Raw genomic sequence first — 17463 nt, forward strand, 5'->3', positions numbered from 1 at the left:
AATTGAGAAAGCATTCAAATAAATAATAACTTTAAAATTGAAATGAATGAGGACCGGTCTCCCAAAATGTAAAAGAAGAAACTGAAGCAACACCGGAAACATTACAAGATTGTCAATCCGTGGAGTCCGGAAACATTTTTTACCAAAATCAACCTAGTCTTGGTGATGTGGCTGAAACTAGGTCGATCTTGATAAATATTTTGCAAGTAGGTCAAAATTTTAATAATTTTGTTTTTCAAATGATCTATTCCAAAAATTCATCCTTCATCTTTATATTAGCTTTTAGCCCAAATGTTCTTTAACTGGGAGATTTGCTAGGTTTGTTGTTGACATTAGCCACAGAAAAGCGTACTGGCCATCCACAGGGAAGTAATTCTCAATTGTCCGGATCACCCACGGGCAGAAATAAGTTTATTATTGCTTAGAATCCCAACATGCAGAATCAATAGATATATTTGAGCAGCCCTCCTAATCAACCAAATACCACCTAGACCTCCTATTAGTGAATGCTACGCCAAAAGCGCAAATCTGAGCTCATGCCAGATTCAGAGCAACAACACATCACATTTCTGGCAATCTCATTTCACGGTATGTGAAACATCTTGTGATGGATTCAAATAAACCCAATTTCTTTGAATTAAATACAAAAACGAATAAACGCTGCAACAACAGTCTCATATGTTCCAACACAAACATGGTTCGAGCAGTCATACATATATTGAAGATCATAACCACATAACCTTGCAACAGTATATAATCATACAACAACAAAAAAGAAAAAAATTGATGAGTAACAAATACTGCCACTATTCAGTGACTCCAAATAAACACAAATCACCCAGATCTCATCCTGTTAAGTTGGTTCAAAGCAGGCTGGAGAATATTGTACAACACCCATCCAATCGCCGGAGCAACAACAAACAGCAGCAGCAATCCCCTGCTATCGCTCGAAGAAGCAGCAGCAGCGTCAGCAATCAAAGCCAACTCATTAGCATTAGCACTCCCTGGCATCATAAAACCTCCAGCAGCCAAACCTCCACCAACACCAAGCCCAACAATGATCCCCTTGCTCCTCATCCTGTTGAGTTGGTTAAGAGCAGGCTGAAGAATATTAAAGAGAACCCAAGCGATGGCGGGAATTAAGGGTAATAAGAGAGCAAGTCCCCTGTTATCTCCTTCAGCTATGTCAGCAATCTGCTGAGCTGCAAAGGCTGCATCGGTGGAGCTCAGAGTGGAGAAGATTGCTCCAGCAATGGCTGCAGCTGCTCTCGGGTTAGGTTTGGAGATCGAGAGGCCTTTGGGGAGGTTGTTAAGGGAGAGGAGGGAGATTGGTTTTGTGATTGATTGCTTTGGTGGTGAGTTGATGCTCATGCACTTGGCATTAAGAATGGCCATGGAGGAAATGGTTGCCATTGGAGACTGCCTTTGGTCTGGATGGAGGAACTTTGGAGGGGTTTGAAGAGAGTTAGTGGGATGTATGGTGATTGAAGAGGAGTTAGGAAAAGGAATATAGATGGGATAAGTGTGCTGGATTCTCACCTTATCATATTGGTAGCCAGAGGAAGGATATCAGCCTCATGTTTGATACTAGAAACTCTATTTCTTATCACCTTTGGTGTTATGTGACGTTTGAGCATGAGGACCAAATTTACAATTATGACCTACAATATTCTGAAATCTAGTGCAACGTAAATTTACAATTATTGGCTAGAATGTTCTGGAATTGTATAGGGTTCAAAGGTTTGATACTTCGAAGAGAGAGTTTGAACCGTGAGTCTTATCAAGAGAGAAGAGGAAAGCTACGTAAGTAAATTAACAGTTCTCACATTTACTGAAAAAGTAAAAAAGAAAATTAAAATAAAATAAAATCTAGTCGTATAATCAAGATAACCAATAATTAACATCTAGATGGAAGAATTGTTGCATCAACTAGACTACTACAGATGGTCAATACTGAAATTCATGAATTAAAAATGTCTATTTAAAAGTTAGTCAGCTTTGTATAACAAAGAAACAATTTACTCATCTACAAGTCGACTGAAACTGTTTTTCAGTGCAAAACCAAGCAACCATCAAAATAAAATGATAAGAACTAAAGAAATGAACTAAAAGCTAGATACTATCAGGGAAATAAGAAAAATCTTAAATTTACTATCAACAGCAGTAAGGAGAAAAGGCTAGTCTATTTAACTTTCCTATATAAACGAACCACAGAAATAAAATTGATGATTTCTTCTCAACATACCAGCTGCCAGGTTTCAGTTGGCATCTGCTCTCATACAAGTTGGTGTTTGCTCCTTCTTTACATAATCACTTGTATCTTGGCTTTGCGGATTAGATGCAACTTCCAGGTTCCAACAACATACAGCTTCGTTAAATAATCACCTGTATCTAGGCTTAGATTATATTTCTTAGTATTTAATTCACACCATATAACCAATACGCTAACATAAACTACTCGATACAGTACTGATACCATACAACAGACAAACCTAATGAAGATAGTTCTGCAAAATAATGTTGGTATAAGAAAAAGTAGTCATGAAACATACTCTCTTAGTACTTTTAATGTCATAAATATTTTTAAAAAAAAATTATTGAACTGTTCAAGAAATGAGACCCATATTGCAACAAGAGCATGACTGACTGGGACTTTAAACATGAAAAAAGAAGTTTCAATAGATAAAAAATGCAGCTGAATATGGATATGGGCCCTAAAGAGACAAAAAATTACTTTCAAATAGAGTAATAAGACTCCGAATGAGTCAAGTCAAGTTGAGCGAACCTTTTCCCCACTGGCCAAGACAAGCTGAGCGAAGGATCATATGTATTTTCAGTCGTGCAGACTTCTAGAGGAAACGTCTGCAAAATTATTTCCAACAGCTGTGACAGCACCAAGATAAGGTAAAGCAGTCATTTGAGTCAGTAATATAAGGCCTCAGGTTCTTTTCAAAAGGTGGATGAGGAGAGGCGATAAGGACTACCATACACAATAAAATATGACCTCCAATTTGTCGTAAGGATGCTCATGAGTTGAAACTCAGATTTACATGTACATACATGCTATAATAACAGAGTGGTCTCATTTCTATTTTACAAATATACAAGAACCTGAATTCAGACAGTTTACAAGATTTCCAACTCTAAGAAGTTTACATCTAAAGCCAATAAATCTTAATGTGCATCAATACAGCCTTGTTCATGGCAATAGTTACCAAACTTCTCCTCATCTATGGACCTTTAAGGAAACTGTACTCTGGATAGCGTTGCTAAGTTTTAACGATCAGAATTTTTAAAGGATATGAAATCATTGGGAAGCAGGCTGTTGTAGTATAAACCAAAATGCACTAGGGCTTAGCTACACCCGTGGGTTTGATACCCGTGGTCCGAAGAATTGTGGATAAGTTCTTTCACCAAACCAAAAAAAAAGAAGTTACTAAAGCGATATGCTAAACTAATTCCAAGCAGTCTGCAGGTGATGTATTATTGTTGATCTCAGACTGGAAAAGACTAGGTTAACCTTTGTCTATGATTTGGGGACCGGAGCTTTAGATTGTTTCCCCACGCATCTTACACATTGGCATTGCTTTCATCAAGTTTGATTTTGCAGCATCAAGGAGAGGGTCCGATTGCAGAGCCTTCTTAAAACAGTTTCTGGCTTCCTCCCATCGGCCTTCAGCCACAAACACAAGACCCAGGTTGTTGAGCGATGGTGCATATCCTGGGCAGAATTCCAGAGACTTTCGGAATATTTCCTTTGCATGTTCAAATCTTTTCTCCTGACGGTACAGATTTCCAAGGTTAGAAAGGATAGCATGTAGCTGCTGAGTTGTTGCTAAAAAGAGTGCACGCTTGTATACTTTCTCAGCTGAAGATGGGTCGACGGATAGTTGCAATGCAATACCTGGAGAAGAAAGACCAAGAGATCCTTGAGTGATGTGCATTCAAAAGGTGCTGAAACTACATTTTTCATCAACTCATTTCACACAAGAAACAACTAAGCTGGTAGGCTCGTGACAAAATCTCTCAGCAAAAAAACCCTTAGAAAATATATATTTGATAGCACATATTATATAGACACATTCTAAAACAAACATGAAATAATCAATGATCATCCCCATTATGGTTTTCTCAACTATGATATTGGTTAACAGTCATTAAATCTATAAGGAAAAGGTTCATAGAAAGATAATATGCATTTAACAGCAAATTTTGTAGGCATATCTCTAGAGTATGAAATAATTAGATAATATGAATCCCCCAGTCACTTTCATGATCTCAAACACGGTTTCATCAGATTTCAGATTATTAAACCATTAGCATAAGTTATAAAACGATCAATTCTCCGGTCAAAATTTAGATTACCAAGTTCTTCGATTAACTATCATGCTTTAAACAAAGATATCAGTGTTGGAGCCCAATCAATGACTGCACCTTGTTAAATCTTAAACTTTAACAAACAGCACGCCTTGCTATAATGTTAAGTTTCACGCACGCATGCGCGCACCCACACACCCACATGCGCGCGCGCACCCGGGCCCACCCGCCTGCACACACGTACCCACCACACACTTTGCACATGCATAAATGTGTCAAAAGAAAAATACTTAGTATGGTTTCCAGGAGAAATACAGATGAAAGAAACTCCTTCATTTTACTTATTTAGATGAGAGGGGTTCGCAAGTGAGGATTGAAATTCCCGCACCCTTAACAGAATCTTTCTGGCTTATCACACATTCCGTGAAAGAAAACCAGATGGCAAAAGGAAACGCCATGATTACTGAGATTACAACATGTAGTTATGAATACTTGCCAGTTTTCCAATTGATACCCCACATAAAGAGGAATATCTGATGGAAAAAATAAAAAAGTAATGATTACCGAGATTCGACCATGCATAACTGCATTCTCTGCATCGAGCTACTGCAGCTTTTAAGAATTTCACTGATGTCTTGAACTGTGTAGTACATAGATTGTGTAGACCAAGTTGATGCCATTGCACAGCATCATCTGGATCTTCCTCAATTGCCTATCAAAACCAACAAACACGTGTAGGATAAGAGATGGAGAAACAAGGAATGCAGAACTTCAACATGGAAGTCATGTGAAAGACACTATGCACTTCTGAAGCCTAATGTGAAGATGACTTCTTGAATGATCATCTTTATATTGACAACTTAACATCAGTTGATGGGAATTTATTGGAGTTCTTATAATAAGAACAAGAAAGAGAACCTTCATATTGTACAAGCATACAACACGTGTTAGATAAAGTAGCAAAATACATGCAATAGTTGCAGGCCACGTGGTTTTAAACACCCCGATCAATCCCCAGTCCGAATATTCCCACATTTGGCCTTGCATGAATAAACAGGGTTTTCTGATGTTTGCAACAAAGAATACATGACATACTATATAGTTAAATACTTCATCAAATGTATTATATTTGGCACTTTGGCTTATCTTGGATCTTAGCGTGCAAGTCTCTACAGCATACATATCATCTTCCGAGGAACTAATTCATGTATTTCAAGTAAACTCTTCCCAAAAGAAAGTTTAAGAAAATGAAAGATGGTTGTCTACTCGAAGCACAAAAATGACAAAAACAATTGAAAGACACATAGCTTCAAGGGAATAGTTTATTGGCTTTTTCATGATATGATTATTGAGTAACCTTTTAATGTGCTAAATACAAGAGTCACCTGCTTTAATGCATAAAGAGCTCGGTTTTCTGCCTCTTCCAAATCTTTCTCTCCAGTCTCAAATGCTGCTGCAATTTCATGCTGAGCTCTTTGAGCCATTGCTAGCCCCGCCCATGCTATAGGAAGATCAATTACAGCAGGATCGCCTTCCTTTAAAATTGACATCATTTCATTTGTGGCCCAGGAAATTTGTTCTGTACAATCTTGAGACCTTTCAGCATCTTTTATTCGATGAGTGGCAACAGCATAACGAGCAGACATTTGATTTGGCTCTAGCTTTGCTGCCTGTACAAACATGAGAATGTAGCAACAAAAATCTAAGGACCAGGACAACAAACTCTCCTGATATTCAAGCCTAAGGAATAAATTTCATGCTTAAACTTCCATTGCATAGATACCAAATGAACTATATTGCATAACAAGATAAAGAATATAACATTTGTCAGATATCCCACAAATAAACAAATGTTATAACTATCATGATGTTGACCAAGTTCTACATCTTATAAAACTTAGTAAGCAGGTGGAAAAGATGCAGAGAAAAAATAAGGTGCTCCACCATGTTTCTAGAACCCAACTAACCAGAGCTATGAACGATGGACCAAAATCTTATCAGGACTTATTACCAATAACATTCGGTATCAACACCCAATTATCAGTTTTCTCCAATAATATTAAGCAAATGTTCATGGATTAAGGAACTTTACAGAAGAAAAGTTTATACCTGTTCTAAGCACTTCTTTGCATTCCTATAATCACCGACCACTTGGTATGCATTTGCAAGGTTCACCCATAATGGGCCAGCTTTAGGATCAACTCTCAGCGCTGCAAGTAAGCAATCTTTAGCAACAGTTCCAGCTTCAACTTGTTGTACATAAGCCCCTTCTCCTGCATTAGCTCCTGGACCTGGAAGTTGAACAAAAGATTAGAATGTTTCAGTGTATACTCAATTGTCACTTTTAAGAAACTATCTCAGTTTACTCTCAATTATCATTTTTTAAAAGCTATACCGGTTTACTCTCAAGTATCATTTCCGCTGCTGTTTTTATATTACTTGGTAATACTAATTCTCTTATTGACAAAATAGCTCTCATATGCAGAAAGAATAGAATTTGTTCAAATGACACCAATAAGAAATCTACAGTTTATGGTAGTAACTGACAATGCAGCCAAAGAGAGATATTTGTCAATCCATAAACAAAATATGATAGGAATCTTGACCTCAAGATTAGTTTATTTTGATGATAACAAATATTATATGTTGTATGTATTATGTGCTAACATTTGTTTTGCAGTATCAGAGCTATATCAACAATTATATTCAAAGAGATACTCAAGACATAGATGAGTATGAAGCAAAGAAGAAGATATACTTTATCGTCAAAATGTAATTTTACATTTTCTTTGCTTAGAAATTTGTACAAGCCTTGATCAATCACACACATGCACACGCATAGTGTTAGAACACACTAACACATGCTAAGTGTGTTGGTTAACAATAAAAACCCCTATGTTAGCCATTAGAGTTTATAAATATTAAGTGAGTCTTAAAACATTTCATTTATACCTCTTAACAATTAGAATCTGGAAAAACTCAAAAGATCAAAATTATAGGTCTATTCAAGAGCTTTCCAACAAATCTTAAATCACCTCATTCCGATATTTGATGAGAAAGTTGCAGTCAAAATACTGAAAAGAAAATTCCAGAATCTGCGAGTTTACAATATAGTCAACTACTATGCCTTGTAGTCGGCTACTAAGCAATTTTCTGACTTCACAGAGTCTGTTTAGACTCAGTGTAGTCGACTACTATGACTTGTAATTTCTGACTTCACAGAGTCTGTTTAGACTCAGTGTAGTCGACTACTATGACTTGTAATCGACTACAGATGCAGTTTTTTCAGATTTGTCTGTTTAGACTCAGTGTAGTCGACTACTATGACTTGTAATCGACTACAGATGCAGTTTTTTCAGATTTCAGGTTTTGAATAAGTGACTGTTTATAGTCGTTTTGTGGATGTTAATTGGGTTTAAAAGTATGTCATTTCAGAGGCTATAAATAGGTTTAAACATCAGAAAACAAGCACCAAGTTTTGTACTTGTAAGATTCACATATTGTGTAAATTAACTCTCTAAACTTTCAGTTCTTTTGATCTGTTTTTCCATAAAAGAGAGTTTCTGATATTGATTTTATTCCTATCATTCTTAAAGCTTGTTTAGGCAATATTCAGAGTGTTAAAAAGATTGATAAGTCACTGTTACACGTTCACATCCACATCAATGCTTATAGGATTGGAATTGTACATTGATTCAAGGAAGGTTCTCTCAGGTTTGAGAGGGTTGATCTCTTAGTCTAGAGATCGGTATGATGATTGGCATGGTCTTGTCAATTGGGTTGCAATTTGCATAGTGTTACAAATTGGTCAGGTTTGCTTTTGATTTGTAAGGTTTCAAAATAATAGTTGAAACTCTCAAGCGGGATTTGCTTGGGGACTAGATATACACCGGGGAGGTGGAACCAGTATACATGCTTGTGTTTGTGATATTTATTTTCTGAGATTGTCATTCTTTCTTTGCAATTTATAATCTACTTTGTAAACTCACCCTCTAATGTTTAAGTGTAAAGCTTCCGCAGATTTTTATAAGCACGCACTCTATTCTTAAGGGTCATGATCCTACACTTGGTATACATAAGCAAAAACAGGACCCTACGATTGGTACCAAAACAAGGTAAAAGATGACATCAACAAATACATTACAATTCAAAGAAGGACATTCTACAAATCATCCACCAATGTTTGATGGACTAAATTACAACTATTGTTAGTGTCGGAAGAAAATCTATCTCCAATCAATTTGCTACGAAGTTTAGAACATTGTGGAAATAAAATATGAGAAGCCAACCACTCCTTTCACGGAATGGACTGCATCTCAAAGGAACAATACAAACTTGGATTCTAAAGCAATGAATGTCTTATTTTGTGCTCTTGACAAGAATTGAGTTTAATAGGGTATCAACGGTCACATTCGCATATGATATTTGGCACACACTCGAGGTAACTTATGAAGGTACAAGTAATGTTAAAGATACTAACAATAATTTTATTTGTTATGGTTACAATAAGCCAGGACATATCAAGAATGATTATCCCCTTCTAAAATCAAAGTCAAAATCTATAAAATTCAACAAGAAAAGGAATGCTTTGACGGCTACATGGGATGATAATGATGATTCATCTACGGATGAAGAAATCGAAGAAAATGAAAGCGCTCATATGTGTTTTATGGCACAAGATGAAGTAAGTGACAATGAAGAGCTTTTAGATGCTTTCAATGAATTATATGAAATATTTTTGAGATTAAAGGTTTCACATAAATTTCTTAAAGGTGAAAATAAAAAATTACTTGAAGAAATTTCTGATTTTAATTCTTCTACTATTTCTAATTCTCAAGTAATTGAATTGAAAGGAAAATAAATCCTTGCTTAAAGAAAATCATATTTTGACTAATGAGAATGTTTATCTAAAATCAGAATGCAATGATTTAAAAAATCGCATTAATGTTTTAGATAAAGATATTTCTTCTATTAAATTAAAATATGATGATATATGTTTGAATGTTAGTAAATTCAATAAAAGTAAAGAGAATTTGAATAATTTGCTCTCATTTCAAAAATCTTCAAACAATCATTTTGGCATTGGATTTGTTCCTAAGTATTTTACAAAGAATGATTATGTTTTGAAGAATAATAATAAGAATATTCATGCTAAACAAAATAAATATATATGAATTCCTAAGAATTTGAATATTCATGATAGGAATGATTATATTTCATCTTATATGTATGAAGTTTGCAATTCAAAGAATTACACTTATGTAAATAAATGGAAACCAAATTCCAAATGGATTTGGATTCCTAAGGGCTAATCCTAATCGGTGTTGTAAATAGCGGCGTTATAGCGCCGCTATTCGCGGTCGCAGGGGGTCAGCGCAACGCTTAAGGGGTTCGCGGCGTGATTAAGCGGAGAAAACCGCTATTTGCTAGATTAGCGGGCGATAGCGCAAATAAGCGGTGAAAATCGGTGAAAAGCGTTAATTTCCGCTACAGTTTATAACGAGGAACCCGACCCGAACCCAACCTGTACCCGTAACTCATTACACTTAAACCCTCTCACCTCTTATTCCCGAACAAAAATCTGCCCTAGCCGCCTCTCTCTCGACTTCGTGCCTCTCGATCTCTGTCCTCCGGCGACGACTTTCAGCGCCGTCAATACCGTCGCCGGTGATGACTTCCAGCGTCGACTCCGTGCCTCTCGATCTCTGCCTATCTCTCACTTCCTCATCACTCATTCACTGTGATCGTCTCTGGGCATTTGTTGTAGAGAGCGAGGGTGGTGGCGTCGACGGTGAGGGTTAGGAGAGGGGGGAGGGGGAAGGGGGAGACTCATTGTCGCTGAGCGTGGGGTTTGACGGAGGAGCAGAGTGAAGAAGGTGGGTTTTGTCGCTGGTGGTGTTCTGGGAATTCGAATGAACTGGGGAGAGAGAGAGAGCATGTGAGGAGATGGGCCTGGCTAAGTGGGAGTGTGTCAGACCTCGGAAGGAGATAAAAGAATGGCCCTAGGGGTAAATAAATAAAGATGGAAAAGGTTGAGTTACTGTTCCAAAATTAATTTTTTTAAGTTTTTAACTGCGGGAGATTTGTTTATTAACTGCGGGAGATTTTTTAAGTTACTATTCCAAAATTGAATTTTTTAAGTTTTTAACTGCAGGAGATTTGTTTAGTAAATTGGGTTTTTTGTGCCCAAGTTCTATATCCCGCTACTTTTAGGGTAAAATTCGCGTGGGGCTGTTTGGTTAGCACGGTAAAAGTATGACGTTAATTTTCATGATTGTTAGATTTTTATATGATTTTTCTTATTATTTAGCATATTTAAATATATTTATATTTGACCGATATTTGACTGCGCTATTTGCCGTTATTTCGCCGCAATAGCCCGCAATAGCCTTAGCGGTACCTCGCCGCGACGCGACGCGATCCGCTATCAGCGCAATAGCCCGCAATAGCCTTAGCGGTACCTCGCCGCGACGCGACGCGATCCGCTATCAGCAACCTTGATCCTAATGATATAATATAAAATGGTACCAAAGTGCTTAATATTTTTATTAAGGTACCCAGGAAAAGAAAATTTTAACTAGATTTATGTTTATTTCTTTTTGCTAATAACAAAGGGGGAGTTATATAGAAAATTTTAATTTTTTTACTAATGCTTTGATGCAGAGGGAGTAAAAGATTTTATTTAATGATTTTATGCAGGGGGGTTAAAATTTTTATATCTTAATAACTTATATTTGTCATCATCAAAAAGGGGAAGAATATTAGAAATCTTGACCTCAAGATTAGTTTATTTTGATGATAACAAATATTATATGTTGTATGTATTATGTGCTAACATTTGTTTTGCAGTATCAGAGCTATATCAACAATTATATTCAAAGAGATACTATCAGAGCTATATCAACAATTATATTCAAAGAGATACTCAAGACATAGATGAGTTCAAGGTAAAATGAAACAAAGAAGAAGATATATTTTATCGTCAAAATGTAATTTTACATTTTCTTTGCTTAGAAATTTGTACAAGCCTTGATCAATCACACACATGCACACACATAGTGTTAGAACACACTAACACATGCTTAATGTGTTGGTTAACAATAAAAATCCCCTATGTTAGCCATTAGAGTTTATAAATATTAAGTGAGTTAAAATATTTTATTTATACCCCTTAGCAATTAGAATCTGAAAAAACTCAAAAGATCAAAATTGTAAGTCTCTTCAAGAGCTTTCCAACAAATCTTAAATCCACTGTTTTAAAAAACCTCCGCCTAATCCGCTTAGACGTACGTCTAGGTCTAGACGGTATCTAGGCCGCCTAACTAGCGCCTAGCGTCTAGGCGGTACCTAGATCGCCTAACTAACGCCTAGCGTCTAGGCGGTATTTAGGCTGTCCACCTAGATTTTACGAGCGTTTAGGAAAGCATTGTCTGCTTACGTGGATTGTACCATGTAGGTCTTGATTGTGATTTTATGTGTCGTAGCCTACACGTCCTCCAAACTCCATTAACCTCCAAATATGAACATCTCCACTACCTCCTCCGACCTTCAGCAAAACCTCATCGACCACCTCCACTACCTCCTCCGACCTTCAGCAAAACCTCATCGACCACCACTTAAATGAAGAAAGAAAAAAAAAACACCCAAAAACCGCTTAGGCGCCCACCTAGACGACTAAGCGTTGGGCGCCAAGTTTAACGCCTAGAAGCGCCCAGCGTTTAATGTAACATTGCTTAAATCACCTTATTCCGATATCGGACGAGAAAGTTACAGTCAAAATACTAAAAAGAAAATTTCAGAATCTGTGAGTTTACAATGTAGTCGATTACTATGCCTTGTAGTCGACTACTAAGCAATTTTCTGACTTCACAGAGTCTGTTTAGACTCAGTGTAGTCGATTACTATGACTTGTAGTCGACTACAGATGCAGTTTTTTCAGATTTTAGGTTTTGAATAAGTGACTGTTTATAGTCGTTTTGTGGATGTTAATTAGATTTAAAAGTATATCATTTCAGAGGCTATAAATAGGTTTAAACATCAGAAAATAAGCACCAAGTTTTGCACTTGTAAGATTCATATATTGTGTAAATTAACTCTAAACTTTCAGTTTTTTTATCTGTTTTTCCATAAAAGATAGTTTCTAATATTGACTTTATTCCTATCATTCTTAGAGCTTGTTTAGGCAATATTCAGAGTGTTAAAAAGATTGATAAGCCACTGTTACACGTTCACATCCACATCAAGGCTTATAGGATTGGAATTGTACATTGATTCAAGGAAGGTTCTCTCAGGTTTGAGAGGGTTGGTCTCTTGGTCTAGAGATCGGTGTGACGATTGACATGGTCTTGTCAATTGGGTTACAATTTGCATGGTCTTGCAAATTGGTCCGGTTTACTTTTGATTTTGTAAGGTTTCAAAATCATAATGACAACTCTCAAGCGGGATTTGCTTGGGGACTGGATGTACACCGGGAAGATTGAACCAGTATACATGCTTGTGTTTGTGATGTTTATTTTCTGAGATTGGTATTCTTTCTTTGCAATTTATAATCTACTTTGCAAACTCACCCTCTAGTGTTTAAGTGTAAAGCTTCCGTAGATTTTTATAAGAGCGCACTCTATTCTTAAGGGTCACGATCCTACACTTGGTATACATAAGCAAAAACAGGATCCTACAAAATATGGGACATCTTACATGTTTCAGGAAATAAAAGTTTGCATAAAGACAAGGAGCATTAACAAATGTAAGTTAATTTCTCAATGGATATAAAGGAAGTGCAGTATGAGACAATTAAGAAAAAAATATAATGTGATTGAAATGCAAAGGGACAAGCTATAAACTTGTACTGTCCTAAGATGAGGACACGAGAACCCATGGTAAAAATGATGAGATTATAAACAACAAAATTCAGCAAATTTACAATACTAACACTACAATGGCGTTTTAACTCCATATATTAGGGTCATACCTGGAACAACAGATCCATATTTGCATAAGATGACAGCAGCATAGTTGATCAGAGCAGCAGGATGGTTTTGATCTTTCAGAAGCAGATCTTGAAAACATTTAGCTGAAAGCTCAAGATTGCCACTGAAAGTATATAGTCATCAGATCATTCACACAAAAAATCAGAAAGAAAAGACCAATGGAAGATATAATAAAGACACTGTTCAACCACTGACCTTTGTTAATCTAAATAAATACACTGTATTTAATTGTGTAAGTTATAATAGCAGAGATTTGGAAACCATTTTCAATTGACAAGTTGTCTAACAAACATAAAGTGATTCCACAATTGTTAAGAGATCAACAATGACAAAGATATTACGACTACAGTTAACATTGGCAGACAAGTTGGAAGCATATACATAAAGACATCTTATTTTTTTCCAAAAGATTTAAACAAAACACAAAATTTTAAATGTTGTAAAGAGCAAGTTTGAGTAGTAAAATGAGCTAAGAAAATAATAACTTTGAAGTTCATAGACACTACATGTGACAAGAGCAACCTCCAAACCACCACCCTCCAACCCCCTCCCCCCCAACCCACCCATCAATAAATATGCCCCGTCACCTTGAACACACATAATTGCCACAAAAACAAAGAAGATAGGATATGCAGAAGTAAATTGAACCCAATAGCAATTTAAATTACACAACATCCTAGCAACAGAAACCAACTGATTTTTAACATCTTAATAAGAAAGTTAAAAGTGACAAGTGTCACAACAAATATAAGTAATATTGCAACGAACGGGAATAGAATGCCGGACATTTTTATCCAACTACAGAAATTTTTGGTATGCATGAAGGTGAAAAGCAAATGAATTTTGCAGTTCCTAATTGTAAAGTCATGAAGCCTAATTACAAATATTTCAACAACGGAACAGTTGTAGTAAACGCGAAGCAAACTGCAAAAGAAAAGTGATAAATACAATTCTAGAAGAGCATAAAAATTAAGAATAAGGAACATATAAGCCACAGGGCATGGGGAAAAAAATGTAAGCACATATAAAACCAAAGCACTTGAGAGGAAAGTAAGTATAAACCTCTGAAGATGTGCAATGCCAAGATTTGCAAGGGAGTCCAGGTAGCCGGGAACAATATCCAACAAAGATGATAAAACTGAAATTGCACTCTGAAGTGACGTGACAAAATCAGCGCAAGGCATAACAAAGTAGTGCCTATTCAACATTGTTGAATGGCCGAGAAATTAAGAATTGAAGAAAGAAAAACATCAACTGAACCTGCACACGGCCAGTCCTAAGAAGTACCAAACCAAGTGTGTTCCAAACTGATGCCTGTTTGACATCTAATTGCACAGAATCCTTCAGGTTTTTAAGGATTTCTTCTAATTCACACGTTTCAAGCTCTTTATCAGATGTATCCCCAGTATTTATTTGAAGAATACACTGCATTTTCAAATGGTGGATGTTAAGAATAGTTATATTTGTAATCCATCAAACTACATAAGACATAAGCATCATGTGCTTATAAACAATGTCACACACCTGTGCATGGTGTATGAGAACTAAAGAGAGCAATTCTGGTCTACGAATTTCTTCTTCGTCCCTTTGCAATATCTCAGCTGATTTTTCAAATGCTAAGACTGCCTACAAAGAATTTTTATGAAAAATGATACTCGAATGACAGTGAAAATTATTAAACTCGACGATAGGATGAGATTTAATATTTGCCTTCTGTGGTTGACCTAATCTCTGATACATTAAGCCAAGTATAAAATGTGCATGGGCATTCTTCGGCATCTTTCGCGCAATGTTTACCAAACCCTACAAAAACGGAACAGTAATCTCACGTACTATTATTGTAAATAAATATCTCAAGCAAGTTATAACTTCTAGGATTGTGTGGAACTGGCATGCCATGATGCTCTTTAAGAAAAAAATTCATGAATTAGTCCATTATCCATATGCTAGGGCATAAAATTCTCATGCTTGTGAAATAGAAAGGAATAACAACCGGTGGTAGGGCATAAAATTTTCATGATTGAAGACTCACAGCTTTCAGATTGCTAACTTTTTCCTCACGGGACATGGAAACTCCTTGACATTGCTGATCAAGATCTGTAGCATTTTGCACAATTAATTAAACATTCATCTTAATCTTTTTGGAAAAATATAATATATAGTCCGTTACCGTCAGCATCAATGGCGTCAGAATCTTTAGGTGCAATAGTATTTTTGGGTAGACTACTTTCATCATTGCCATTCCTGCATATTAATAGAGTTTTTTAAACGAATTCCTGCATCATCATAAAATTTTGAGGTAAAATCATTTTGCTGCTATTCAAGTGACCTGAATATAAATCCCCACTACACCCTGCATGCCCATAGGGACTTTGATTGCAGAAACTGAAAACTGTAATATAACCACTACTGTAACATGGCTTTAGAACTGAAGGCAAGTAGTGGTCATCAATGTGATAATATATATACACTTATCAGCCTACAACATGATGAATCGTGTGTCATGCGTAGTCTCAAATGCAAATTTATCAATATGACTAGACTGGAGGGAAAGAAAAAAAGCAATAGGATACTAAAATTTGCACAAAAGTTTCCCATTAAGAAATTAAGATATTCACTATAGGCTAAAGACATTCCAAATACTAAAAGTTGAACGCTTAACATGATTTTATTTTCAAACCCATCCAATCTAAAACCAATATATCATACTGAATATTTAAAACTCAATTGCTTTATTTCAGCGGTTATTTATAATATATTTAAAGAAACTATATTAACTTACCCGCAAAATGTAGCAACTTTAAACATAAATTAGAAAATTAGCCAAAACTATTGCAAAACATTAACGACGATATACAGAAACTGTATTAGCTTAGCCTCAAATATAGCTAACTCGCCCCCAAAATATAGCAATTTAAAAATAAATATCGCAAATTAACCGACGCTGAAATAAAAATGTAGCAATTTACTTAAACTTTGGGGGGAAAGACCTCAGCACCTGCAATTTGCAACTAGTTACCATTTATAATAATTAAAAATATTTAATACCACCTAATTCCAAACGAAGCATTTTTGAGATAAATTTTCAAAGGAACAAAACTAGGTCAAACCTTGCAGAAGAAGAGCCAGGCACACGAAGAGGGAGTAGGGCACAATCTTCGCCGTCGCTCTCAGGAGGATCGACGTTGAGATCGGCGATGATGGCGGGCTTCGGAGGAGGTCGGCGATCGGCGGCGCTTTTGTTATCGGCGACCGAATCGCCGGCGGGCGTTTCTGGCATTTCTCAGCTCGGGGTTCTTTCTCAGTGGGTTTGATAGTTTCTTGGGCCCTAATTTGATGTCACCCTAGAGGGCTTTTTTTAAGTGGTTTGTGATTTGGGCAAATTGCCAACAAGTGGGGGCCCAGTAATGGCCCAAAGCTAGAACTCAGGACGTTATTGCCCTTTCATTAGTTTTTGTCGTAGCTAATTATTAATAATCAAATTAAATCATATAGAACCTCGAATTTTGCAAATAAGATTAATAATAAAATAAATAAATAAGACAAGGAGTCTATATTGTTTACAAATTACAACTGAACATAAAAAATAATATTAATGAAATTAAATCATATAGAACCTCGAATTTTGCTAATTGGATTATCATATCATACTCCCTTTAAAATCACGAGTTCGGTAAAATCTTTCTATGCTCAATATTACCCTTCACTATTTTAAATATTTTATTTATATTTCAATCTATCATAATCATAATTATATCCTATCCTAATCCTACGTGAATTATCTATAGCTTAACAATTTTAAAAAAATATTAATAAAATATATAAAACATCTTCATGGTATTAGTTTATTAAGATAAATAAATTATACGTAGCTAACGTACTATAATACATAAAGTATTGTAAAAAAACCTAAAAGTTTTAAAATTGCACAAAATGCCCTGAAAAGTTTAAAATTATAAAAACTATCCCGACGTCTAAAAACTTAAAACAACAAACATGAAAACAAGAAATTAGCAACAGTTTACGAAGAATTTAAAATTTGTAGTTAAAATATTAATATCTCAAAAATTATAGAAATACCCTCAAAAGTTTAAATTACAAACAAGCACCTGAAATTCTAAAATTTTAAAACTTGCAAACAATATAAATGAATTCAATG

General features: G+C 35.8%; 2 protein-coding genes across 4 annotated transcripts; both read right to left on the reverse strand.

Annotated features, from left to right (window-relative positions):
* On the reverse strand, positions 655–1570 carry LOC109836713 (photosystem II core complex proteins psbY, chloroplastic). Its single transcript, XM_020404690.1, has one exon. It carries the CDS (start codon positions 1411–1413, stop codon positions 835–837), a length of 579 nt encoding a protein of 192 aa, XP_020260279.1. The 5' UTR covers positions 1414–1570; the 3' UTR covers positions 655–834.
* Positions 3015–16622, reverse strand: LOC109836712 (probable UDP-N-acetylglucosamine--peptide N-acetylglucosaminyltransferase SPINDLY). Of its 3 annotated transcripts, XM_020404688.1 has the most exons (13): positions 16415–16622; positions 15475–15548; positions 15337–15401; positions 15015–15107; positions 14829–14930; positions 14565–14729; positions 14367–14455; positions 13286–13407; positions 6427–6608; positions 5703–5987; positions 4882–5029; positions 3861–3904; positions 3015–3779 (listed from the first exon to the last, which is right to left on the reverse strand). In XM_020404688.1, the coding sequence occupies exons 1-13, from the start codon at positions 16582–16584 to the stop codon at positions 3549–3551; spliced, it is 1770 nt and encodes a 589-aa protein (XP_020260277.1). In that variant the 5' UTR covers positions 16585–16622; the 3' UTR covers positions 3015–3548. The 3 variants fall into 3 exon arrangements, with proteins under 3 accessions (XP_020260277.1, XP_020260276.1, XP_020260278.1); XM_020404687.1 differs by having other exon boundaries at positions 3015–3904; XM_020404689.1 differs by having other exon boundaries at positions 3015–3904; positions 15475–15580; positions 16415–16530.

Source organism: Asparagus officinalis, chromosome 4, assembly GCF_001876935.1.
Source record: "Asparagus officinalis chromosome 4, Aspof.V1, whole genome shotgun sequence".
NCBI lineage: Eukaryota > Viridiplantae > Streptophyta > Magnoliopsida > Asparagales > Asparagaceae > Asparagus > Asparagus officinalis.

What these genes read in the sequence shown, in the direction of transcription:
- LOC109836713 (XM_020404690.1), bottom strand. Translation starts at nt 1,413, where the DNA reads ATGGCAACCATTTCCTCCATGGCCATTCTTAATGCCAAGTGCATGAGC.
- LOC109836712 (XM_020404687.1), bottom strand. Translation starts at nt 16,584, where the DNA reads ATGCCAGAAACGCCCGCCGGCGATTCGGTCGCCGATAACAAAAGCGCC. An exon ending in ATATGGATCTGTTGTTCCAG is followed by an intron (nt 6,609 to 13,285) that starts GTATGACCCTAA and finishes TTCAACTTCCAG; the next exon opens with GTCCAGGAGCTAATGCAGGA. An exon ending in CAAAGAAGTGCTTAGAACAG is followed by an intron (nt 5,988 to 6,426) that starts GTATAAACTTTT and finishes ATGTTTGTACAG; the next exon opens with GCAGCAAAGCTAGAGCCAAA.